Here is a 27,493-nt window from a genome sequence, read left to right on the forward strand (position 1 = left end):
TAGCTTTGCTCGAGAGGCGTTGATTGTGCACTGATTACAATCCATGCGGGAGACTTTGCAGATGGAGGGTGTAGCTGAAGCGGCTGTGTAGGTTGTCGTTCCCCTTTTTTTACGTTCACTAGCCGTCTCACATGGCAACAGTGTTGCCTTCTCCCTCCTATTTTGACTAATATGCCAAAATTGAATGGGAGCGTTCAAAATGTGTGTTTAGGAACCTTGTGGTTCCTAAACACCTTTCTGTGAGGTACCGCTTGCAGAGTCTCTACCAGTGGTGGACCCCGTTGTCCCCAGGTTGGCTAGGGCAACCATGATTCCGATAGAGGAATCTCCAATCTAAAGGATCTGGATGACAGGAAGGTGGAGGCTGTGGCCGCAATACAGTCTCTACTGCTGGCTTGGCGCTCAGGCCAGTACTGGCTATTGCCCTGGTGTCACAAACACTGACTGAGTGGGTTAGACTTTTGCACCATGACCTAGAGGGTAAGCAGGCTCCTCTGCCTTGCACATTCCAATGGGTGCCCGACTCTAGCGCGCCCTCTGTTTTGCTGCAGGAAAGGAGTATTACCAAATGTGGCGTTGCCCTTGGGTCTCACCTCCGCCAAGCTGCCCCCCCTGGTCTTTGTGAACATGTTGGCCCCGGTGCTGGTATTGTTACCTCAGTTCGGGATTGTGGTACTGGGCTACTTGGACTACCTCCTTCTCCTAGCAGAGTCTCCTACGGCTCTGGTGGACAACTTAGAGATCACTGTATGAATTCTGAGGGAGTTCCGCTTGATTCTGAATTTTCAGAAGTCTGCTCTGGTTCCTTCCACAAAACTGGACTATCTGGGTCTGACTCAGCCTTAGCCAGAGTGCTTATTCCTCTGGCCATGCTCTAAAAATTGCAGGCATCAATTCATCTTTTGTTGTCCAGTAGACTGTCTTCCCTCTGGAATTGCATGCGGGACGAGGTCCCTGCAGGGAGATTCTGGTCAAATGAGAATCTACAGGGGAAAGAGTGGGTTCCTGAAAAACAAGAACAAGAGAAGGGCGCACTGACCTTGTGCATTACTTCTAAAAAGGTTTATTGAAATCCCAAAAAAGAGCAAGAGGTTTCTGATCTGTTGGTTTCTTTCTCTGGCGCTGCAACAGGGTAAATCCTTTCTTCCCTTTTATTGGACGATAGTCCCACGGCTTCCAGCCTGTCCGGGTGGGGAAGCGTTGTCGGCAAAGACTCTGCCCAGGGAGTCTGGACCCTGGAAGGGTCCAGACTGCTGATCAATGTACTGGAACTCAGAGCAATCAGACTTTGTCTGGATCCTTGGACGGATCGTCTTCAGGGGTGTCCAGGGATTTCAATCAGACAATGCCGCGGCTGTGGCTTATGTCGATAACCAGGGGAGCACAATATTTGTCATGGCGGCTCTGGTGGTAGCCGGCATTCTATGGTGGGCAGAACATTTGATTCCAGCCCTCTCTGCCGTACACATTCAAGGGGTGAGGCGGATTGCCTACATCGACAGGCGTTGGACCAGGGGGAATGGTCACTTCATCCGGAGGTTTTTCATCCGATGTGTCTCCGGCGGGTCACTCCTGAGGTAGACCTGTTGGCTTAGCGGCTCAAAGGGAAGTTGCAGAGGTTGGTGGCACGGTCTCGAGATCCTCTGGCGAACGCCACAGACGCACTGTTGACCAGTGGAGTCAGTATCTCCTGATTTATGCCTTTCCTCCTCTCAAACTTCTGCGCAGGATTGAGGCAGAAGGAGCAGATTCTGTTAATCATAGTGGCCCCGGACTGGCCTCGTCGGTCTTGGTACGCCGATCTGGTGCGGCTGGTCACCAAGGCTCTCTTGAAGACTTCCTCTCAGGGAGGATCTGCTGTCCCGAGGGCCAATCTTCATCCTGCTTTAAAGTCGCTGGTTTCAGTGGCTTGGCTGTTGAAGACTAGGTGCTGTAGGATAGAGGCTTGTCTGTTTCGGTGTTTCCTACGCTGTTAAAAGCTAGGTAAACTACTTCTAGGTAGATCTACCATCGTTAATGGGAGACGTACATCACATGGTGGTGCGAGTCTCTTGGGGTTTATCCTCACTCTTTCTCCGTGGCTGTGATCTTGACCTTCCTCCAATGGGGGGTTGAGCAGCGCTTGACCTTGATTACCATCAAGGGCCAGGTGTCAGCCTTGGTGCTCTTTTTTTCTTTCAACTACCCTTGGCCACACGCTCCTTTGAGCGTACCTTTTTTTCCGTGGAGTTTAACATTTTGGTTCCTCCAGTGCGGTCTTCATTGCCGCCTTGGGACCTGAATTTGGTGCTGTCACTCCTTCAGAAACCTCCCTTTAAAAATCCTAAGGAAATTCCTCTGGTTACGCTTTCCCTGTAGGTGGCCCTTGTTGGTGGCAAACCCTTCTGCACGCAGAGTATCGGAACTGTCTTGTCCTCCTTCCTTGGTGGTTCACGGTGAAAAGGTGGTTCTTCGTCCGTCTGTTGTTCCTTCCAAAGATTGTCTCTGATTTCCATTTGAATGAAGACCTTGTGTTTCCTTCTCTGTGTCCGAGACTGAAACATTCTACGGAAATTGCCTTGCATTCCTTGGATGTGGTTCGGGCAATTCGGGTGTACTTGGCTTCAGGAAGTCACTCATCATTTGTGCCCACGGATAGACCTCAGAAGGGGTTGACTGCTTCTTCTGCAACAATTTTCCAGATGGATCAGACAGATGGGGATTCAGACCTATTCAATTAAGGGTCTGGTTTTCTCCTTTTCCTGTTAAGGTGTTCTCTACTTGGGCGCGTAGTGCCTCCTAAGCTTTCCATCATCGGGCGTCGGTGCCACAGGTTTGCAAGGTGGCTACCTGGTCGTCTGTGCACACTTTCACAAAATCTTATAAGTGGATGTGTTGGCATTTATGGATGCTTCCTTTGGCCGCAAGGTTTTGCAGGCTGTTGTTTAGAGCAGTGGTCCTCAACCCTGGTCCTCAGGGCCCACTAACAGGCCAGGTTTGCAAGATAACTGAAATACATCCCAGGTGATATAATTTGCTGCTCAGTGATTGCAGTACTCTAGTCTGCATCTCCCCAAGGTAATACTCAAAATCTGGCCTGTTAGTGGGCCCTGAGGACCGGAGTTGAGAACCACTGGTTTAGAGGACCTGGTCCTCTTTGAGGGTGTATTATTTTTTTCTTTTTTAAGGTGAGCTCCAGTTGTTTTTGGTTGAGCTCCTGTTACCTGGTTGGCTATGGTTTAGCCTTGATAATTTTTTTCGGCTGTTCCCACCCTCATGTTTAACACTGCTTTGGGACATCCCAGTGGTTAAGAAGATCAGGAACTGTGTCCGTCAATGAACGAAAGAGAAAATGGGATTTTTGACTTACTGTAAAATCCCTCTGATGCTCATTGACGGACACAGCACCCACCCTGACACTGCTTGTAACAAAACTGAGTGTCTATAGCTGAGAGAGGGAGTATACCCCCTGGGACTGCCCATAGGCGTAGTCAAGATTTTTTTCTGCCTAGTGTCCTACTCCTGTGGGGGACAGTATAACCCAATGGTTAAGAAGATCAGGAGCTGTGTCCATCAATGAACATCAGAGAAATGGATTTTACGGTAAGTCAAAAATCCCTTTTTTTTTTTTTTTTTAACTGCAAAAAAATGTGCATTTATTTATTTAAAGGTCAACTTATCCTTTGATTTGTACCCAGAACAATGTTGTGTTACTTTGAAGACATACTTTGTAGATAGCTTGGATCTTGGAAAGAAAGGCTGGAATGATCATCCAGCTGTCGCTCTTGTAAATTTTTTTCCCCCTATTTTTACATTTAATTGTTCAATTATACACCCACCTATCAATAATTAAACTGTAATTATGTCTTTTCTGTAGAGTCTTGTATAATCCAATTACAGGTCATAAGCCTACACAATGTAATTATGAGTCAGTGTTCTGTGTATAATCACATCAGTAAAGGACTTTCAACTGGTTTCTACTGCAGAGATTACTATTCTGTATTTGATATCTACAGTTTATCAGAGTATAAAAAGCAAAAACGCTTTTGGGAAGGATAAACTAGTCATTTGATCCAAAGGTAAAATCTGTTGTTTTTATGTTTGCTGCCCTAAGTGCAGGCACATTGTTTATATTCGTTTCTTAATTATGTATTCTAGAATACAGAATCTTAGTCTTAGACGGATGGGTTATGCAGCTACCTGCAAGTGATTGGACACTGGCAAACAAAAGCTGTGAGGACAGCCCCAGCATAGTTTCTCCTATTACCAGTACCCTCTGCTTTTTTTCTTTAGGTGTACGGGCATCCTATCTCTGCTCTGAGAAAATCAAACTTTTCTTTTATGTTTTTTTGTATTTACCTTCCCTTTTACATGATAATTCTTATATTAAACCTGCAGCTGCTCATGGCCACTCTGGCTTCCATCTAGCAGCTTTGCGGATCAATTAACTTCTCAGCTGTGCCTTGGGGGACCGTACCCACTCCTCCAGAATGAAGTTGCAGGGAGCTGTACAAGTTCAGACCATGATATGCGCCACGTGGGGTGAACCTGCCCCTAAAGACCACCTTGTGGGTATGCCAAAAGGAGGGTGAAGCGGTAGAAGGAAACCTGCCCCTATATCCTGCTAACTGCAGGCCCTGCAAGAAGACTCTGTCAACATTAGAGATGCCTACTTGTGTATCTCCATTTTTCTTCTACATCAGCAATACTTAATTGTGCTGTGAGCACACAACATTTCCACTTTGTTGCAATTCTGGTTAGCCTGTCCACAGCAACTGATGTGTTGACCAGGGTATTGCCTCCCATCTTAGCTCTGCTACACACTCATTGTATTTCCCTCTTGAAGGAACAGTCTGTCCAGACCTTGCCAGCCCTGGTCTATCAGACAGACTCTGCAGAGGTGCGGATGAATAATAAATCTCCTAGAAGTCGCTGGGGGGGGAATCCTTTCTCCCGATAGCTTGGAAGATCCTCATGATGGTTACCAGCCTGTCAGTCTTGGAGAGTGTCCTGGAAACCATCTTGGTACATGTGACTTGGTTGTTGGCAGAAGCCCGATTTCCGATCAACAACCTGGAGTGATTTAGCTGTCCCTCTAACACTTTACCTCTTGTCTGTGAGGCCACAACACCAGGGTTTAGTCTGACAACGCCATGGCTGTGGCTTATATCCATTATCATCTTATTCTAATTTAGATAGAACTTTACATTCTTGCCTTGACTGCAGTGCATATTCCAGGTGTGGAAAATTGGCAGGCAGACTTTCCCAGTCATCAGCTTCTAGTTCAAGGGTCTTTTCACTTGGAGGTGTTTCAAGACCTTTGTCACAGGTAGGGGACCCCAGACGTGGATCTTCTGACATCCAGGTTCAACCACAACCTGGACAGATCTGTCGCCAGGACCAGGGATCTATGGGGCTTTGCAGTCAATGCCCTGGTTACTCCATGGGATCAGTTGAGCTTTTCCCCTGCTAATTCTTCTTCCTTGATTTATTTTCGGGATGGAGGAAGAGTATTCCGGTGATCCTCATCACACAACAACTGGCCCAGGAAGACGCATTACTCAAAACTTAAACTTCTGATGGACTCTCCACGGCCCTACTAGATCAGTCAGGTCTTCTGTTACAGGGATCAGTCCACCATCCTGTTTCTTAGTTGCTGGATTTAATGGCTTGGCTGTTGAAGCCCAACCTCTAAGGGACAGGGAGTCTCTCTAGCTCAATCATCCCTGCGTTTGAAAATCATCTTCTTGCAAAGTCTATCATTGGAGGGCATACTTTGCCTGGTGCAAGACCAGGAAATACTTTGTGGGATGAATTTTGTCTTTCCCCCAGTCAGGTCTAAATCATCATTTTGCCTGAAGTACCATCAAAGTTCACATTTCTGCACTAACTGTTATTTTACAGAGACCACTTGCATCTCTCTCATTGATTAAAGTTTATGTGAAGGTGTTGGATCTCGTTCTTCCAGTACACTCCTAAGTAACTCTGTGGCACCTCAAATTTTTTGTAAATGGCACTTCAGAACTCGCTCACAAAGTTGCCTTCCGTTTATGTCACCTCTTAGAGCATCCTTATCCTCTAATGAACCCTTTCTAGTGTTGCATAGGGATACTGTTTTGTGGCTTAAAGCCTGTTGACAGTAGAGACAGGAGGAGAGCACACTGTACATGGGTGGGTTTGGAAGACAAACACGCTTGATCCTTGGGCTCTAAAAGTGAGCACCTAAAGGTCAGAGTCACCTGGAACTTGTGCAGGATAGGCTAATCTGCTCAGTGGGAGTTTTTCTGGTAGGTTTTTAAGATGTCTTTTATGGTCTAATGTTAAAGATTTCCAACTAAGGATACTAGTGCAGGGCATGCGATCACCATGAAGGACCTAATGTCAGTCCTTTCTTTTCCGGCAGACTTGTTCTGCTCCCTCTGTTCTTTGGTCCTTTCATTTTTCTTTATCATTTGCAGTCCCCTTTCCCCATCAGGCTTTTGTTCAGCCTCTTCCCAACCTGCACAGAGATGGCTGGGCCTGATCACGGAGCTACTGCTCACTCAGTGAATTGATCTCACAGTGCTGAGCAGTCCAGGTTTCCACACAGCTTCAGCAGCAGTAAGGAGTGGTACCATTTTAAGCAGGGCAGTATTAGCAAGAAGGTTAGTGTACAGGAGAGGTAGAAATCAGAATAGGTGGGAGCAGGGTGTTGTGGTGGTTGTGAGCGACCAGATTGGAGGCAAGTTTGAAGGGGACACAGGAATAGAAGATGGACAGATAGTCTTTCAAATATTTATGAATTACCCTTTTTATATATATTTGAATAACCTCGTGACCCACTAAATAAGTTCCTGCAGGCCACCAGTTGGATAGCCCTGTTTAAAAAAGAAAAACAAAAAAAAAAAACAAACCCGTGAAGTGAAAACATGGGTACCATCATACTTTATTTATAGAGCATAGGATTGCGCAGCCTATTGTATTAGGGTGTCCACCCCAAAGCTCAAGCATGAGACAGGATCGTGCAGCAAACCGCATTTTCAAAATTGACAAGAAGCTTGTCAGACAAAAAGGAAGAGGAGCTTCCTTTGGGGCAACAAACATGCATGGGGCAGCCCATTCAAGTGAATCGCATGAGAAGCGCACTGACAAAATCGTATAGCAGGAACAATACATGATAATTTGAATGGGGTCTTAAACTGCCCCCATTATCTGGTGGAATTCCCACAGAAATTTCTGTCTCCTCTCCTTCCTAAGCGAAGAATTGTGGCCATTAAGATTGCAGCTCCATTAATTTTAATTTCACTCCTGCCCCTCCGTACTATATTTCCTGTAATCCTTTGCGATACATCATCCAGAAGGGAGGGAGGAGTGCTGCACTCGGTTCTCTCCCCTGTGTATCTCTGCTGCCACCGGGAGAAAGAAGGGAGGAGGTGAGCAGACAAATGCTGCTCTCTGTGTCCCCAGTGTACCCCAGCAGTAGGAGCAAGAGAGAGCAGGCAACGGAGCTCAGCCTGCTCTCCATAAACGCAGCTGTGGAGGGAAGAGCACAACCCTCCCTGTCACTACCCAATTCGGCTACACTGTTGCGCACATGGTGATTGTGGTGTGCCCAGGTGTAATATTCAATGAAATTTATATCACTTGCAAATAAACCCAACCCTTATTTTTAAGAGTTGATAGTCCTTCATTGGAATCAAGACAACCCAATTCAGAGCACATTTTACACCAGGCATATCTGGCTCTCTATGTAAGCACCCCTATATTATAGAGCATACAATGTTTCTTGTTTAAGTCCCCTCTAGAGCAATTTTTATTTTTTTTGCACTCATGTTAAAATCTGCAATTTTGGCTATACATTTTTTAAAAAACCCCAAAATATTATGCATTTTCTGAAAGCAGGGGCCTTGTAGAATTGTATTCTTGTTAGTAGGATACAGCAATAGTGTCCCCACAGTAAAAGTATGCAGGCAAAACCACAAGCCACCAAACTCACTCTAACACAGGCATCAGTTAAAAGCAGAAAGAAGAAGCGTCATAGGGCAGTAATTATGAACAACGTTTTATTACAATAGTTTTTGCACTTACATGTAGAAGGAAAAAAACTAGCAGTTAAAACAGCCCAGTCTGCACGGCCGCGGGTCCCGTTGGTTTGTCTGTGAGTGATGACATCACAAATCTAGCTCCAGCTGACGCCTTTCTCCATAATAGGCATCCTCTGGGATAGGAGACTGATCTGGGACATCACTAGCTCTCTACTTATAGCTGAAGTGACAACGGAAACAAATGCAGTCCCAACATGTGAGCCGAGGGAGGCTGCCAGGGAGTCCAATAACTCCACACAGCACCTACAAAAAAGTTACGGCCCTCCAATAAAAATGAATAGTAAACAAAATACACACAAAAAAGACTTGAACATCCTGCCACCCAAACTTAATAAGAGGGTGGGTATCGTAAAGTGCCATCTAGTGGCTCCATACACGGACTGCGATTTGTACCATATATACAGTTTGAATTTATATCCATAATACTTTATTAGAATTCATATCCTATAAATACACCATCATAAAAAAATAAAGAATGCAAACAATGAAAAAAATAAAATGTAAAATACTGTTATTAAAGGAATTGACATTGGCAGAAGAGCCTGGGGAACATGCAAGGCTGCCACACTCTTAGATATTACAGCTGAGGAGAGCAAATATAAATGAATGGCTGCTGCCTCAGCTGTGACCTTTTAAACCCTTGACTCTGGACATGCATAGTATGTCCAAAATGGCAAAGTGGTTAACAAGTCAGAGATGTCCAGTAACCTATAGCAACCAAACAACCACCATCTTTCATTTTGCAAAAGAAAGGTGAAATCTGAGAGTTATTATGTGTGCTAAATATTTTGCAAAGATATTTATAAATAATGGCTTGGTGTGTGTTTTTTATCTGGCAAATAGCCTCAGCAACAGATTCATGTATGATTTGATGTTTTCTTGTTCCCAGATCGTTGATGTGTTTATGGAGAACAGTCTCATTCAGCAATGTACTTCATTTCTGCTAGATGCACTGAAGAACAATAGGCCAGCTGAAGGTCACCTACAAACTCGCCTTTTGGAGATGAACTTGATCCATGCTCCACAGGTGCCTATGTTCTTATTGTTTGTCATACTTTAAAGTATAACTAAAGGCAGAACTTTTTTTTATTTCAATACATTTTTATTGGAGTTTTTAAAAATAAGCGAAGGTAACAAATACATAACAAAAGGACATCAATAACAGGATATACATAACTGGTAAGAACAAATGACTGTTGTAGAGAATGCAATAAACAAATAGTCTATAAACAACTAGATATAAGAAAACTTGTCCATGAGATCTTTAATGTCTGCAGGCAGAAAAAGGTTCACAGCACCAGTATCGTGTATATGTATGTGTATATATATATATATATATATAATATGCTGCTGGTCAGGGGAGGGGCGGTCCCCAGGCATCCCAACGGGAACACACTACGTCTAAGGGATAGGAGGTCACCCTAGTGATTAATATTCCGTGTACATTGAGAGACATCCCAGAGGGCAAGTAGAAAAAGAAGAGGGGTAAACAAAAGGATAAAAGGCAAAACTTTTTATTTAGTTTTGGATATAGTGGAGAGGGATTGGAACACTTGTCAGTTTTTATTGACATCCGTGCCCCCATTAGGGAGATTCACCCTCTCTTTAAGTCCCGTTTACCATTCGCATTGAAAGTGAAAGTAAAAGAAAATCACAAATTTTGGGTTGTCCCCAGAAAAGTAAAATAAGGGAAATCTTCCAATGAGAACACTAGTTCTGGGGGTCCCCAAAGAATTCCCCTAATTTGCAGGAATTTCCTCTCGCTTCCTATTTTGATTATGGGACAGGAAGTGAAGGTAAATCCTCCCAATGGGGCACAGATGGCAAAAAATAAACCAACAGGGGTTATAACCCTCCTTTACTCTGTCCAAAATGAAGAAAAATGTTTTGTCTATAGTTCTATTTTAAGCCTAATACTCATAGTTTCACATTGTCTTTCCAAAGTGTTTTACGGTGTAATTCTGTAAGCTAATCGAAGATGACCTTGCTGGTTGACTTTTTTCCATTTTCATCTCAATCACTCTCAGGTTGCAGATGCTATCCTTGGGAATCAAATGTTCACTCATTATGATAGAGCGCACATTGCCCAGCTGTGTGAGAAGGCTGGATTGCTGCAGAGAGCTTTGGAGCATTACACTGACCCGTATGATATCAAGCGAGCTGTGGTACACACACACCTTCTTAACCCAGAGGTGAGCTATTAAAAAATGGATATGATGATTCAACAGGGATATGATGTCTATTTCAATGTTTTTATTAAAGTATTTCACATGAACAAAGAAAACACAATAGAATAACAAATATATCATGTCTTCCCCAATTGTCCAACATATATCAAAAAAAAATTCAAGCCCCACAATACATGTCAGGCATTCTTCTTGAGACAATGAAAAAGCTTCCCAAACCGTACAGAACATTCCAACTTTGAGGTTTAACTTTTATGCTGAGTAAATGTTCATATTCGTATAAAATGCAATAAGGCACATCAAACTTTCATTGTCGAACAAGAAAACAAAATTATGGTATGTCAATTCTTGTCAGGACCCTATCCCAAGGGCATGTAACATTTGCACGTGCAAGCTCCACAATTGAGAGAACCCAGTAAGTATACCTTATGTGCTTTAGAGTAGAGAATAGAGTAGGAATTGAAGAAGAGAAAATGATCTTATGTCTAAAGATGTGTTGTCACAACAGACTCACTGTGACAAGCAGCTCTTGGAATGGATGTGAAGAGAGAAGGGGGTTGATCACCTGAAATATGTTTTGCCAATCACCCTTGTTCCCTGTGTTAACACTCAATTTCACATTCGTGAGACAGATTTTCTGTCTGTGGGTTTCTTCACTAAAACTGTGAAATGTTTTTTTCTAGTACTGATGTATTAGCATAGTTTAAAACCGAGAAGGATTGTTTAAAAATCCTGCTGAAAAATTTTAGGTCTCTGAGAAGTAGCAGATAGCCTCAACTAATGATTCTCAGGGAACAAATGATTTGTGTTGCCCCGGTGTGAATAATGCTAGTTAGGACAATAAGAGTGTGGATTTAACATTAGTATATTACTTGTGTCTTTAACAGGAATTTATTTTAACTTTTTTTTATCCTTTTAAATTAGTGGTTAGTGAACTTCTTTGGCTCGTTGTCAGTGGAGGACTCTGTAGAGTGTTTGCGGGCGATGCTGTCAGCCAACATCCGGCAGAACCTTCAGCTCTGTGTCCAGGTGGCATCAAAGTACCATGAACAGCTAGGCACCCAGACTTTGGTTGAACTCTTTGAATCCTTCAAGAGTTATGAAGGTATGTGCATATGATCATATACAGTTATTGTTAGAGCCATAAAGCCCCACCAGGTTATGACTCAGTACAATGTGTAAAATAGCATACAAATCTAAAATTCACCATACACATTACAATCTGATCATAAAACCTCTGTACAATTAACTTTAGTTTTACCAAAACAATGTAATGCGAGGACCTACCTAAACTATCCAATCAATCTGTATCCATTCAGGCAGGCCCTTGCATTTTATAGCTTTTGTTAGATCTAAAGAAGATTATACTGACTATAAATAGAGACAAATAGATAAACCAAAACCGGTTAACGTAAAATACCTCTGATAATACAAGTTCATGAAAAACCTAGTCTTATAGATTTATGAAAGCTGATATTCCCAACCTTCTGAAAATGCAAATGATAATTTCATAATTCCCAGTTTCAGAGCTGCCTTTGCCTAGCTGCTACAGCCAGGGAAGAAGCTAGTTAAGCACAATCTGTGCTTCAATAGCTGCTTTAGAAGGCAGAGGAGACATTTGAGGGTCTAATAGACTCCTGATGTCTCCATAAAGAATGCCTAACGCACTATTCCCAATGCTCACGTTCCTGTAGGAACAACTGTGCATACAAGTATGTGCTGAATCGACCTTTGGCTGGAGCAGTGACTAATCAGAGCATGTCACCAGCACACCAAGGATCTCCAGTGCAAGTCCAAAGCTTTATTCAGCGATCACATTGTTAAAGCCGATTGCAATGTTTTGGAGTCATGCAGGGCCCCTTCATCAGGCATGTGACCATAGTCACATGCCTGGTGAAGGAGTCCTGCATGGCTCCGAAACGTTGCAATGTGATCGCTTAATAAAGCTTTGGACTCGCACTGGAGATTCTTGGTGTGCTGGTGACAATCTCTTGCTCATAAAGAGTACCTGTCACCTGCCCAAAGCTATCACATAGGGGGGCTTGTTAGCTCCCTTGTGATAGCAATAGAGTTAATGGAAAAAAATGATAAATACATTTTAATAAATTAATTTATTTAAAAAAAAAAAAGTGTAAAGGCAAACCCTCCCGTCCCACATGCACATGTAAACTGTGATTGCAGCACACGTGAAATGTCGCTTACGATGTTGGGAGTAAGAGCATTAATTCTAGGGCCATCTTTCAAGATCAAATCGACACTGGTAACTGGTAAAGGCTTTAAAGCGCCACCTATAAAAAAAAAAACTTTTAGGTACCGTAGTTTGGCACCATTTCAGGGTGGAAACAAAATTTTCAGTCTTGACATATTTGGCATCTGTTTACTCAATTAAACATCATCTTTTTATATTTTACCAAAAATTGGGTATTGAGTTTAGAAATGTATTTTGGTTTATTTTTTCCTGCAAATTTGTGTTTTAAGTGGCTTTGTAGATATCGTGGCATAAAAAATTGAACAGCCACCATTTTATTTTCCAGGGCCTCTGCTTTCAGAAAAAAATATGTTTGGGGGATTTAGGTAATTTTCTAGCAAAAAATTCAGATTTTACTGTCTGTGAAAAATAAAAAAAAATTGCCCTGAGCATCAGGTGATTAAACAGCGCGTTAAAAAAAAAAAAAAAATTAAACCCATTGATAAAGCACAGTGTACTTTATAAATGTGCATTGCACTCTGTTGGCTCCTGGAGTCTGAAGCAGGCAGAGGGCAATAAAAATAGTAGTTAGGGAGTGGGGGGGGGGGGGGGGGACCTATGAGGAGAGCCCAGTCACATAACCAGCTCACCTCCAGTCAGTAGCGCTTTATTTGCTATGGTAAACAGAGAGAACTACATGGGGCTCTGATGCCACGCACCACAGTGTGCATTTTATGAATGGGCCCTAAAATGTGTAAAGCCTGTAGTGCTGCATAATCTAGCAAATTATAATGAAGAGTGGATAGCATCATCAGCTCTCTGCTGTCTGTTCCAACAGAGTGGCATGACAGCAATGCAACCTACATTTTTAGAAGTAGTGAGCAGTTGCAGCCTTTGTATTTTTCGCAGCATGTTTTCTTTCGGTCTGTGGTTGATACAGGTTTTCGTGACGAATTTCATTGTTCTTTTTGTTCTGCCCTTACTGTGGACTACCACTTTACTAGGATGTAATCATCAATTTTTTCCAATGGATACTTTAGCTTTCACCATCAAACTCACAGGGGCATTTTTTTTCACTCTGACTATAGTTACCCTTGTTGCTTTGCTTGCATGTTTCTAATTCCTTTCTGATTAATGAGAGGCTGTCAGGGACATAACTTGTGTAAAACTATTAGCCATCCTAAAGCTGAACTCCAGACATATTAAAGACACAGCTCTGCTGCCTATATAGATACAGTGGAGAAAAAAAAAAAAAAAAACCTACACATGAAGAAACAAAATGTGTGCTATTTTCAGAGGAAGATGGAAAAAAAAAGTAAAAAAAAAAATCAAATATAGCCACCATGTCTAAGGACTGCTGGAAGCCTCATTACTGCTTCATATGAGAAACAACCGTTCTTCAGCCTGAAAAGGTAATTGTCTTTGGGGGTTGATTAGTGAAACTATTGTTTTGAATTTGCTTTGCTCTATATTTGAGGACATATTTAGTTCACCTCATTGTGGGGGTAAACCTGCGACCGACCTATGATGTGTGTTCATCTCCTTTTGCATTAGAGCAAAGTTAATTTGAACTATATTAAAAAGGTGTCCTTAAACACATTGTTAATTTATTTATAGGATAAAAGGCAGTTTGCTTGCTGAGTGACAACTGCCATTCGTTTTTTTTTAAAGTGCAAAGAATATGTGCGTATTTTATTGTCAATAAGTGGTAATTGTGGAGATACTTACAAATGTCCCTTTTCTTTTAGGGCTTTTCTACTTTCTGGGATCTATTGTCAATTTCAGCCAAGATCCTGATGTGCACTTCAAGTACATCCAGGCAGCCTGCAAGACTGGACAAATCAAGGAGGTTGAGCGGATATGTAGAGAAAGCAATTGTTACAACCCAGAACGTGTCAAAAACTTTTTGAAGGTATGTTCTCCTTGGAGTTCAGTTCCTTCTGCACAAAGTATCATCATTCTTACATACTGTAAACTTTAGTTGTCAAGAAATAGTCTTCGGGGTCAAGACTACCTACAGCGCTTGTTAATTGTATTGTGCTGTGTACAAAGATTGTTAAAATTAAATAACGACTGTGTTGATAAATTAATGTGCAAACCAATGATATATCACAGCTAATAGTATAAATAAATAAAGGTAGGCCTACCTTTGATAACGTCACAGGTAGTGACGAAACGCGTCAGTTTTGGAATGCACGGCGTGACGCAACTACGCAGCTGGAGTGCAAGCCAGAACACTCCGCTCGCCACTCTGCATATTTGCTGGTGAATGTCACGAATGCTGTATTCTTTTGCTTTTAAAACACCCATGGATGGGAAATAAACTGGTCTTAATTTTACTACACTATTGGAGCAATTCTTTCTTTCATACCCTGGCCCCACACTGATGAGACAAAAAGGTGAGGAGGAATCCACCATTACCCCATTTCAGGAGCGGTACAAGGAAATCTACCTTGACTCTGAGGGCCTACAAGCATGATTGGTCTTAGTGCTATAGGGTACATAAGACCTATTGCTTCTGGTAAGTCACCCATCATTACAATATCACTGGAAAAAAGGAACCTATGCCACCTAAAAAGTCACAAAGTCGCATTGAATACATTTAAACACTGAGCACCTGTACTTTGATTGAGAGACTGGAAGTCTTTTGCACAGAAGAAATTACTTGGACTTTATTAACTACTGTCACTTTATTTAACCTATTGATGGACTTCAAACAAAACTACACTTTATTCATTTATTTATTTGATTAATATTTCATTTCACATTTGCACTATTTATATATTATACTATTGCACAATTATATGCTTATACTATTGAAATACCCACCTGAAAATTGCACATAGCTATGTAATCTTTTTTGCTGCGACTATATTGATTTAATTATTTATTTATACTATTAGCTGTGATATATCATTTGGTTGCACATTAATTTATCAACACAGTCATTATTTAATTTTAACAATCTTTGTACACAGCACAATACAATTAGCAAGCGCTGTAGATTGTCTTAACCTCGAAGACTATTTCTTGACATATCAACTTTATTTCTATAGCTGCTGCTTATACAGTGGGTACGGAAAGTATTCAGACCCCCTTAAATTTTTCACTCTTTGTTATATTGCAGCCATTTGCTAAAATCATTTAAGTTCATTCTTCTTCCTCATGAATGTACACATAGCACCCCATACTGACAGAAAAACACAGAATTGTTGACATTGTTGCAGATTTATGAAAAAAGAAAAACTGAAATATCACATGGTCCTAAGTATTCAGACCCTTTGGCTCAGTATTTAGTAGAAGCCCCCTTTTGATCTAATACAGCCAGGAGTCTTTTTGGGAAAGATGCAACAAGTCTTTCACACCTGGATTTGGGGATCCTCTGCCATTCCTCCTTGCTGATCCTCTCCAGTTCTGTCAGGTTGGATGGTAAACGTTGGACAGCCATTTTTAGGTCTCTCCAGAGATGCTCAATTGGGTTTAAGTCAGGGCTCTGGCTGGGCCATTCAAAAACAGTCACGGAGTTGTTGTGAAGCCACTCCTTCGTTATTTTAGCTGTGTGCTTAGGGTCATTGTCTTGTTGGAAGGTAAACCTTCGGCCCAGTCTGAGGTCCAGAGCACTCTGGAGAAGGTTTTTGTCCAGGATATCCCTGTACTTGGCCGCATTCATCTTTCCCTCGATTGCAACCAGTCGTCCTGTCCCTGCAGCTGAAAAACACCCCCACAGCATGATGCTGCCACCACCATGCTTCACTGTTGGGACTGTATTGGACAGGTGATGAGCAGTGCCTGGTTTTCTCCACACATACCGCTTAGAATTAAGGCCAAAAAGTTCTATTTTGGTCTCATCAGACCAGAGAATCTTATTTCTCACCATCTTGGAGTCCTTCAGGTGTTTTTTTAGCAAACTCCATGCGGGCTTTCATGTGTCTTACACTGAGGAGAGGCTTCCGTCGGGCCACTCTGCCATAAAGCCCTGACTGGTGGAGGACTGCAGTGATGGTTGACTTTCTACAACTTTCTCCCATCTCCTGACTGCATCTCTGGAGCTCAGCCACAGTGATCTTTGGGTTCTTCTTTACCTCTCTCACCAAGGCTCTTCTCCCCCGATAGCTCAGTTTGGCCGGACGGCCAGCTCTAGGAAGAGTTCTGGTCGTCCCAAACGTCTTCCATTTAAGGATTATGGAGGCCACTGTGCTCTTAGGAACCTTAAGTGCAGCAGAAATCTTTTTGTAACCTTGGCCAGATCTGTGCCTTGCCACAATTCTGTCTCTGAGCTCTTCAGGCAGTTCCTTTTGACCTCATGATTCTCATTTGCTCTGACATGCATTGTGATCTGGAAGGTCTTATATAGACAGGTGTGTGGCTTTCCTAATCAAGTCCAATCAGTATAATCAAACACAGCTGGACTCAAATGAAGGTGTAGAATCATCTCAAGGATGATCAGAAGAAATGGAAAGCACCTGAGTTAAATATATGAGTGTCACAGCAAAGGGTCTGAATACTTAGGACCATGTGATATTTCAGTTTTTCTTTTTTCATAAATCTGCAACAATGTCAACAATTCTGTGTTTTTCTGTCAGTATGGGGTGCTATGTGTACATTCATGAGGAAGAAGAATGAACTTAAATGATTTTAGCAAATGGCTGCAATATAACAAAGAGTGAAAAATTTAAGGGGGTCTGAATACTTTCCGTACCCACTGTACCTCTATCTATACCCCATTCGTTTATTCCAATAGGCATGGGGGATACACCACAGGTGTTATCTTTTTTCTGTAAACCTTAGTTGCCCAAAAAGAGTTGGGTAGAGGTGCAATTGCAGTCATCTATATTTGTTACCAAACGTGCCATACATTGTATTTCTGTAGTTACCATGCCTAATTGATACATACAGGTATAAGTGTGTGTGAGTGTCAGCAGTGTGTAGAGGTGGATTGGTAACCTAGCATCCCCATTACTTGTCTTGAAACAGCTTTACAACAGGATCCTGTCGGGATTCTATGTCTATGCTTGCATATGCGCCAGATGATACAAAAAATGGGAACTTTTATCAGGCCCCAATAGCCAGGATATCAGCAAATGGCTGGATCTCTGAACCATTTCCCTTTTTCATTAAGGTTACACCAGGGATGTCCATTATCCCCATTTCTGTATGCTCTGGCTGCTGAACCACTGGCAATATTGGTTAAATCTAATTCCTCCATTCCACCCTGAAAACTATTGAGGAATTTGGGGTATACCAGTCTAAAAATTGGTTGGGACAAGTCCAAAATGGGTGGCACAGTAGAACAAGTATCTTTTCCCTTGGCCAGACGTAAGCAGTTGTAAACTTAAGTAGCGTTAAGCACTTTTTTTAATAGCTAAAGATTTCAATATAATGTATCAGTGTTTCATTTTTTTTTAATCAAACTTGCATGTAATGTGTTTTCCCTGGGGGTAAAAAAGCAGGTCATGATTGCTATATGTTTCCCGGGCAATTTACGGTCCTGCTGGTGGGTGTGTGCACTGTGGGGCATTACATCACTAGAGGATAATGATGTTAGCTGCCTTGCGCCTGCGTTTCCATGGCAATGAAATGCAAGCAAACCCTGGATTGAAGGGGAATACACTGCAACTCATGCCTGGATGGATGGGCAGGGGGAAAGGTGGTGCAGCTCTGTACTGAACATGGAAGGTACAGGCACTGTAAATACTGCAGGATGACACTAGACGTAAACTGACCATGCTAGCATGGTTCAACTGTCATGTTTAGTGTGGTCAGTTTATTCTGAGGAGGAGGGGCACAGGTAGGATCAACCAGGTATTACAGAACCCTGTCAGACGCACATAAAATAATATTAAAAAGCACATTAATATACATTAGAGGGTAAGTAATATATATATTATTATTTTATTTTTTTATTTTTCGGTTTACAAACACTAGCTTGTTAACGCATTTGGACGTATTCATTACTAGATTACCCTCATATTATATCTCCCAAAATATTGAACTGCTATATGCCCTGGTCAGTTACGCGCTAGGCTGGCCGCAACATAGCCTCACGGACAGAGGCTGGCCTGCAAGTTAAACGTCTTTCAGAGTCGCATACGATAAGGCTTGGGTCTGAGTCGCAGTGGTCCCTTGGCTGACAGTTCCCCTACTTCGGTGGCGAGGATTATGTCTGGATCATTACCAGCACCATGGAAGGGTAAGTACAGTCCCCCCTCTCCCCTTTTGGTGTTTTTTTTTTTTTTTTTTTTGGGGTGGACGAGGGTAACCTCCAGGGACCGTTGGACCTTCTCCCATCCTTAAAAATCCATCACTGGGCTGGGCTTCCCCCACTCCCTTTCCCCCCGTCTGACCTGGAGTCTGGTGGAGGTCCCAGGGCAGAGGATGCAGCGGAGACCCCTGGGGTCTCCCTCGCTATCCCCACTCTGTAAGGGTCCCTAGGATAGTGTGTCCTGCCCTGGTAGTCTGGAGGGGTCCCAGTGTAGGAGACCCCCTAGGTGCATTCCCCACTGTTTGCAGTGTGGGTATAGTGCAGGGGGGTTCCAGTGCAGAGACCGGTGCAGAGTGCACAGGGGAGTGCCCTTGCAGAGGGTGCAGCATATCAGAGGGCACAGGGAATATCCTGGCTTATTTTTTTCCATTTTAATCTGGCTGGTCTCTGTTTGGCAGCCATGTTTGTGTAGCCCGATGTCACAGGGGCCATTTTCCCTTAGTCTGGTTGGTTTCCGGTTGGCGGCCATGTTTGTGCAGCCCGATGAAGCCTCATGGGGATGCCGAAGCTCCTCCTCTGTTTCCTCTTCCTGTGCCCAGGACATATGAACAGGGATGGGATGGCGTCCATGGTGATACTGGGTTCGAATTCTCTGCGCTCCTCCAATCAGTAGGGTGAGTGCTTGGGGGGTCCCTGTTATCGCTCTCTCTGATAAGTACCCTGAGCCTTGGGGGGATCCTTTAGTGGTGCCAAAAATTTGTTTTTATACTGCAAGGTCTTCCTTTCCTTATGAAGCCTCAGGGTCACATCTCCTCCACTGACCCCCCTCAGGGAGGTGGCAGGTCCCTTCGAACTCCAGCTTCCCATGGTGGGTCGGTGGTCCTGTAGTCCTTAGTGTCCCAGGTGGAAGTGGCATGTGGACCAAAGCCCAGGAGGAAGCGTCCCCGCCTTTCCCTGCTCAGTCTATCTCATCTGATTCTGAGCCTGATGCTGCCGTGTACGTGGCCCGTCGGGGGGGGGGGGGGGCTTATTATCACACCCCTAGATCCATCTGATAGTGAGGAGGATTCCTCCATGATCGCAGCAGTGAATTAAAAGGACTGGTAGACGCACTTATCACTGCAGGGCTTGAAACTTTAAAAATGGAGGATGCGGCTGATGTAGCCATGGACGTGGCTGTGTCGTTTGGTACGCATAAGTCACCTCGCACTCCATGGCTTATTATGTGCCTTATTTTGACAGGTTTTCCTGTGAGGAATGGGAACAACCAAAATGAACCTTTGTGGTCCCCAAACGTTTTGCTGTTCGTTACCCTTTTGAGGAGTCACTTTTAAAAAAGTGGACTAGTCCACCAGTGGTGGACCCTCCTTTTTCCAGCTTGAACAAAGCTTCCATGATTCCAATAGAGGAATCCCTGTCCTTTAAGGACCCGGCTGACAGGAAAGCGGAGGCTGTGGCACACAGCATTTTTACTATGGCTGTTTCGACATTGCTGCCAGTCTTTGCCTCAGCCCTGGTGTTTCAGACCCTAACTGAATGGGCCAAGCTTTTGCGCCATGGCCTGGGGGGTGAGTAGGTCCCCGCTGCTTATGTTGATTTAGCGGACCAGTTGGTCCATGTGCTACAGTTTTTGGATACAGCTCATGTGCTGTCTAAACTTTCTGTTTCAGCGGTGGTGATTAGGGGCGTGCTGTGGCTTAAGAATTGTTTCACAGACCAAGCCTCTAAGAAAGCTCTCATTGATCTGCCCTTTCAAGGCAATCGCCTGTTTGGGGCTACCCTGGATGACATCATTGGATGCCTAAGCCTAGGAAAGGGAAGGATCCTCGTCTCAGATGGGGGCCCTCCTTCTCAGCACATAGAAAATCCTTTCATGCTTCTGGGATAGAGAATAAGGGAAATAGATCTTTCAAAGCTTCCCCGGGAGGTCCCAAGCACCCTTGATCTGGTAAGCCTAGAGCTAGCTTCCCCAGGCCTGCAGACAAGACCCCTTCAGCATGAAGGTCTGCCCTCACCAATTATTGGGGTGGGGGGGACATCTTCTCTGGTTTCCGGCCTCGTGGACCTCCTCTTTTCGGCATGGATCAGGTCATGTCCGAAGTACCTAAGGGCCCCCCCCCATCCCTGTCCAGGGAATTGATTTACCTAGGTCTGATTTCTAATTCTGACTAGGGTAGTCCTTCCTCTGGACAAACTTCAGGAACCACAGGCTGTGCTTCATCGGCTGCTGATAGTTCTCTCTCCCATTTTGCATACAGTTTCTGAGTCTGGTGGTATCTACCTTCAAGACAGTTCTGTTTGCACAGTCTTACATGCAGCTCCTTTAGCAGGTTCGGCTCCACAGGTGGATACCGAGGTTCACGGCGAGATCATGGGTTCCTCTGGCAGACGCTGCAGACATCCAAGGTCCATGATGAGGCCAGTATCATCCTCAGCTAAGGCTTCTTTCGCAATTCCTGCAAGGAATTAAGGACGAGGATCTTCCAATCAGTCTGGTGGTCATGAACGTCCCTTGGGGGGCTTCCTCTCAGAGAAGACCAGTTGTCCCAAGGGCTGATCTACCATCCTGCTTTACAGTCCCTGATTTTATAACTTAGCTATTGAAAGCCAGGTACTGAGGGATGGAGGTTTGTCTGGATCAGTGATTCCCTCCTATGGTGAAGGTGAGGAAGTCATCTTCCAGCATGATATACCATCGTATGTGGAAAGTGTACATTTCTTGGTATGAGTCGATTGGCGCTCATCCTCTATCCTTTTCTGTGGCTCGTATCTTAACCTTTCCTCAACAGGACGTTGATCAGAAGTTGGCCTTGAGTACCATCAAGGGCCAGGTGTCTGCCCTGGTAATCTTCTTTCAGAGACCCCTAACCACACACTCTTTAGTTCGTACCTTCATTCAGGGGGTACGACATGTGGCTTCACCTGTCTCTCTTACCGTCATGGGATTTAAATTTAGTACTTTTGGTTCTCCAGAAACCTCCATTTGAGAATATTCGGGAGATTCCCTTGCCTACGTTATCCCAGAAGATGACATTCTTGGTGGCTATTATATGGCACTTTTTTATTACACTCATTTCACATTTTTAAGTATCACCTATTCACGGTTGTACATACTATACACCGGGTGTGCTTTTATATGACTTTTTTACCTACTTGTCAGTGATATTTTATTCCATTTTAGCTTATACCATTGTTCACTTGGTTTAGCACATTACTTATGTTTCACTGGCACTGCTATCAAGCATTGAATCATTTATGACACTTTGTGCACATTTTTCATTCTCAATCTTTACGTTTTTATGAGCCGTTATACATACACATTTATTGGCACAAGAGCACTTTATCTTCAAAGGGGTGGTGGTCAACCCACCCCTTGCATGAGCTTAGTTTAAGCACTTTATTCATCACGGGACTTTTTGTTCACATACAGCCTGTGTAGGGGTTCTGTACCCTTTTTTGTCTCTTTTGAAATAACTGCTCAAACAGGTAGCGCCCTATACAAACATCTCTTTCCGTTATATACATTACACCCCTGATTTCAGGGTTGGGTTTGTGGCAGCTTACACCTGTTTTCATATTTTATTCGCAACTTGTTATATTTGAATATTCCATAGCGCTGGTCATCTCTGTGTTCTATTGTGCTTGATGGCTATTACCTCGGCCCGCAGGGTAACGAAGTTGGCGGCATTGTCCTGTCATAGTCCCTATTTGGTGGTTCATAGGGATAAAGTGGTTCTTCGTTCCTGACCATCATTCCTGCCCAAAGTTGTCTCTGAATTCCATTTGAATGATGACATTGTGTTGCCTTCCTTGTGTCCCAAGCCGGCTCATCCCAAGGAATTTGCTTTGCATACCTTGGATGTGGTGAGGGCAATTCGGATGTATCTGGCAGCTACTGAGTCCTTTCGGAGGGCAGACTCGCCTTTTGATACAGACTGACCAAGAAAAGGACTGGCCGCTTCTTCGACTACCATCTCCAGATACATCAGGCAGACAGTGACTCAGGCCTATTCCACTAAAGGTGTCCGTCAATGAACGAAAAAGAAAATGGGATTTTTGTACTTACCATAAAATCAATTTCTCTGAGGTCATCGACTGACACAACACAACACCCACCCCTCCATGGAGTTCTGATACTTCTAATACTGCTTGCTACCAAACTGATTACCTAGAGCAGAGTGGAGTGTTCTATACCAAGCTGAGGACGGCCCATGGGCATAGCCAGGTATTTTTTGTTCTGCCTAGTTCTCCTGGAGGAGGCAATATAACCCAGTAGTTATGATTTATGGAGTGCTGTGTCCGTCGAACTCCAAGAAATGGATTTTACGGTTAGTACAAAAATCCCATTCTTGCCCAAGATCCCATATCTCCTGTAGCATTCTCCTGAGTACCTTCCATTAAAGCACTTTAAACTCATGGATTCCATCATTAAAAAGTTTTGTCTGGGGAAACGGTAGACACAAGCTTCCTTGGTGCACCTTAAAGAATTCAGTCAGCCTGCGGGGGAGGTGCAGCCCTCCTTAACCCTAAATTGTAATATCTTGCTGCTCAACTATCCCACCTCTGTCACAGACAAATCTGACCAGCAATGTTACCAAACCTTTGTTTCTAAACCTCACACATGAAATACAGCTGCAAGAAAAAATATGTGAACCCTTTGGAATTATATGGATTTCTGCACAAATTGGTCATAAAATGTGATCTGATCATCATCTAAGTCACAACAATAGACCATCACAGTCTGCTTAAACTAATAACACACAAAGAATGAAATGTTGCCATGTTTTTATTGAACACACCATGTAAACATTCACAGTGCAGGTGGAAAAAGTATGTGAACCCCTAGACTAATGACAACTCCAAGAGCAAATTGGAGTAAGATGTCAGCCAACTGGAGTCCAATCAATGAGATGAGATTGGAGGTGTTGGTTACAGCTGCCCTGCCCTATAAAAAAAACACACACCAGTTCTGGGTTTGCTTTTCACAAGAAGCATAGCCTGATATGAATGATGCCTCGCACAAAAGAGCTCTCAGAAGACCTACAATTAAGAATTGTTGACTTGCATAAAGTTGGAAAGGGTTATAAAAGTATCTTCAAAAGCCTTGCTGTTCATCAGTCCACGGTAAGACAAATTGTCTATAAATGGAGAAAGTTTAGCACTGCTGCTACTCTCCCTAGGAGTGGCCGTCCTGTAAAAATGACTGCAAGAGCACAGCGCAGACTGCTCAATGAGGTGAAGAAGAATCCTAGTGTGTCAGCTAAAGACTTACAAAGGTCACTGGCGAATGCTAACATCCCTGTTAGCGAATCTACAATACGTAAAACACTAAATAAGAATGGATTTCATGGGAGGATACCACAGAGGAAGCCACTGCTGTCCAAACAAAACATTGCTTCACGTTTACAGTTTGCACAAGAGCACCTGGATTTTCCACAGCAGTACTGGCAAAATATTCTGTGGACAGATGAAACCAAAGTTGAGTTGTTTGGAAGGAACACACAACCCTGTGTGGCAAAAAAGAGGCACAGCACACCAACATCAAAACCTCATCCCAACTGTGAAGTATGGTGGTGGGGGCATCAAGGTTTGGGGCTGCTTTGCTGCATCAGGGCCTGGACGGATTGCTATCATCAAAGGAAAAATTAATTCCCAAGTTTATCAAGATATTTTGCAGGAGAACTTAAGGCCATCTGTCTACCAGCTGAAGCTCAACAGAAGATGGGTGTTACAACAGGACAATGACCCAAAGCATAGAAGTAAATCAACCACAGAATGGCTTAAACAGAAGAAAATACACCTTCTGAAGTGGCCCAGTCAGAGTCCTGACCTCAACCCGATTGAGATGCTGTGGCATGACCTCAAGAAAGCTATTCACACCAGACATCCCAAGAATATTGCTGAACTGAAACAGTTCTGTAAAGAGCAATGGTCAAGACTTACTCCTTACCGTTGTGCACGTCTGATCTGCAACTACAGGAAACGTTTGGTTGAAGTTATTGCTGCCAAAGAAGGTTCAGCCAGTTATTAAATCCAAGGGTTCACATACTTTTTCCACCTGCACTGTGAGTGTTTACATGGTGTGTTCAATAAAAACATGGCATTTTATTCTTTGTGTGTTATTAGTTTAAGCAGACTGTGATTGTCTGCTGTTGTGACTTAGATGATGATCAGATAACATTTTATGACCAATTTGTCTAGAAATCCATATCATTCCAAAGGGTTCACATACTTTTTCTTGCAGCTGTATGTACAAAGCATATCCCTCTATAATGTGTTTCAATCCCGAGCACTTGGTGTAATTTCTCTTTGCGGCCCTGTTCTTCTGCTATCAGCATTAATCACTTCTGACGTGTTTTCCTGACACCAAGAGAAAAAAGGTGATGTGGAGGGACCTCCAACAAACAGTCTGTGATTGAAAGCCTCAGCTCTGTTCCTGTGTGAAGTGGGTAGTGTCCCTTTCCTTTCAGTCAAGGCTCAGAGCTCCCCTCACTGAGCTCTGAAGTTTGTAACTTTAGCTCCCCACCCCCTGATTTTGAGAGCTGAGAGATCCTGTGTAAATTCTGCACTGTGAACGGATGTAGAGAAGAGAAAACTTCAGATAGACAGGTACAACGTAATGTAGGAGGATATGTTTCATCTCTGGATTACCTAAGCCTGTAACTTCATTGGGTATAGGTAAGGGTTTTCAACCACTTTAATATGCACCTTGCTTGTTCATGTCATACCACATCCTTTATGCACAGTAATGCGTGGTCTGCAAGGCTCCACTGTGGCCGTTGCATACACTGGACTTCTATACCATCACAAACGTGTCTGAGACTTGGCCTTGACCATACTGAATCTCCCTATGATCCATGGTTTCTCCCCCCTTATGGCATAATAAACATCTACCTGAACTCCTAATGATTCCGAATGCAGAACTATGGGCCTTTAGGGGCGTTTACTACTTGCACCAATTGCTCACTGCTGGGGGTCTTAAACATTTTAATTTATTAAAGGAGGAATTTGTACTTCCTAATTGCAGTATATGCTCTTTTGCTGCCTACAATTACGCCATGCCATACATAATCAGTTTCCACTTCCTACCCACCACTGGTGTCTATTCCATTATTAGAGGTAACACGTGGCAGTGAGCCTCAAAAATTGATCCCCCCACTATACATCATGTTCTTCACCCCTTCTGCCACAAACCTGCATATTAGGTTAAAACTTAAAACTCATTGAGAGACCGAAATAGATAACTTGAAATTATAAGGATTTTGGTGGGGTCCTTGACAATTGTTTTTTGTCCTTTTCTTGCCTCATAAGATGTAATACTGTCATTTTTAAAGCCTCTTATATGCACTAACTCCTGATTGTGATAATCGCTACTGCTTAGACCTATGTAAAAGGCCAATGATGAGTCTTGCTAAACTATAAGTCACAGATTAAGCTGCATTCTTTTTTTTATATCTTGCTATTCTTGTATTCAAAAAAGCATATCTTTTTGTTATGTAAAAAATGTCAACTGTCACTGTGTGAAGTACATCTTGCTAATGCTTTTTTTTTTTTCCATTATGTTTAGGAGGCCAAACTTACAGACCAGCTTCCATTAATTATTGTCTGTGACCGATTTGACTTTGTCCATGATTTAGTGTTGTACCTGTATCGCAATAACCTCCAGAAGTACATTGAAATCTATGTGCAAAAGGTAAGTAACTTAAAGATTAGCCACTTAGGATAGTCATTTATGGCCTAGTTTTAATGCATGATATGATACTTGGAGGATTGAGACATCTGTGGTCTCAATATCCAGTGATACCATCAGCTTACAACAGTAACGGCACTCCTTGTCGCACATGGAGACTTTTTAATTGACTGGAGATAGCAATTGGGTCAATCTGTCCCTCTCTATAGACTATTCACATGAGATATTGTGGCAGGTCTTGGTACTGTGGACAACAAGCAGGTGCCTTTTCAGCTGTATGAGAGCCTGTATTGACAGATGTTCGTTCATATCACACGAGTTTTGCATCCCAATTTACATCTTTGGGACTACAAAGCTTATTTCAAGCAGATCAAATGCAGATGAAAAGAAGATCAACTGAAGGCCCTATGCATATCAGTGAATCCTAAATTCTCTTTAAGGGACCTCAAACTGATGTCAAGCCGAATCTATCAAGATCCACACGAACAAAAAGCCCATCAAGAAAGGAGGAGTCAAACGATTTTTTTTTTATTGGCAGGCTTTACAGCAATTTTGAGTTTAAAACATAACTAGGCCGTCCTATTCCTTACAGCATAGGAATTTGCCATCTTAGCCTCTGTTTAATCTGCAGTTGTCATGGTGCTTCACATGTGACTTGACAATTGTGTTTGAGAGCAAACATAAGCACATTAATAACTCTTATCATTCACACATGCCTTAAAGCAGAACTGAAGTTCCGTTGTAAGAAACCACAAGCAGGCAGACTTTCATTGCACATAACACATGCATTGTCTCTCCGGCAATAAAATTCCCCAACCTGCCTGCTCACCGTCTTCTCCGGCACTGTAAACTTAACTGTGCAGCTCAGCTTACAGTGCCGGACCGGTCTCTGATTGCCGGGATGACTAGCTCCTGTGCAGAAATTAACATCCTCCTCCGGCCAATGAAGAGGCTCAAAGACTGGAACTCAGAAGAAGATACCTGTGAGGGACCGTTGGACAGGTAAGTACTCACTTTTTTAGTGATGCTTTAAATATCCCCCAAAGAAAAATGTAACATTTTGAAAAATGCGCACTAGGAGCTTTTAGCCATAATATGCTTGTACACATTGCATATTATGGCTGACTTAATCTGGCAAGTGATCCCCTTCAGCGCTGCACTGTC

The 27,493-nt window shown here is 43.1% G+C and overlaps 1 protein-coding gene across 1 annotated transcript in view; it reads left to right on the forward strand.

The window, feature by feature from the left end:
* LOC309547579 (clathrin heavy chain 1-like) overlaps positions 1 to 27,493 on the forward strand; it is a 280,201-nt gene that overhangs the window by 187,303 nt on the left and 65,405 nt on the right. The window contains exons 11-15 of the mRNA XM_082247451.1: positions 8,953 to 9,090; positions 10,091 to 10,255; positions 11,174 to 11,354; positions 14,186 to 14,349; positions 26,207 to 26,332. Coding sequence (XP_082103577.1) covers positions 8,953 to 9,090; positions 10,091 to 10,255; positions 11,174 to 11,354; positions 14,186 to 14,349; positions 26,207 to 26,332 — 774 coding nt within the window. The remainder of the gene's footprint in view (positions 1 to 8,952; positions 9,091 to 10,090; positions 10,256 to 11,173; positions 11,355 to 14,185; positions 14,350 to 26,206; positions 26,333 to 27,493) is intronic.

This window comes from Pelophylax lessonae (genome assembly GCF_965119305.1).
Source record: "Pelophylax lessonae genome assembly, chromosome: 1".
Lineage (NCBI taxonomy): Eukaryota > Metazoa > Chordata > Amphibia > Anura > Ranidae > Pelophylax > Pelophylax lessonae.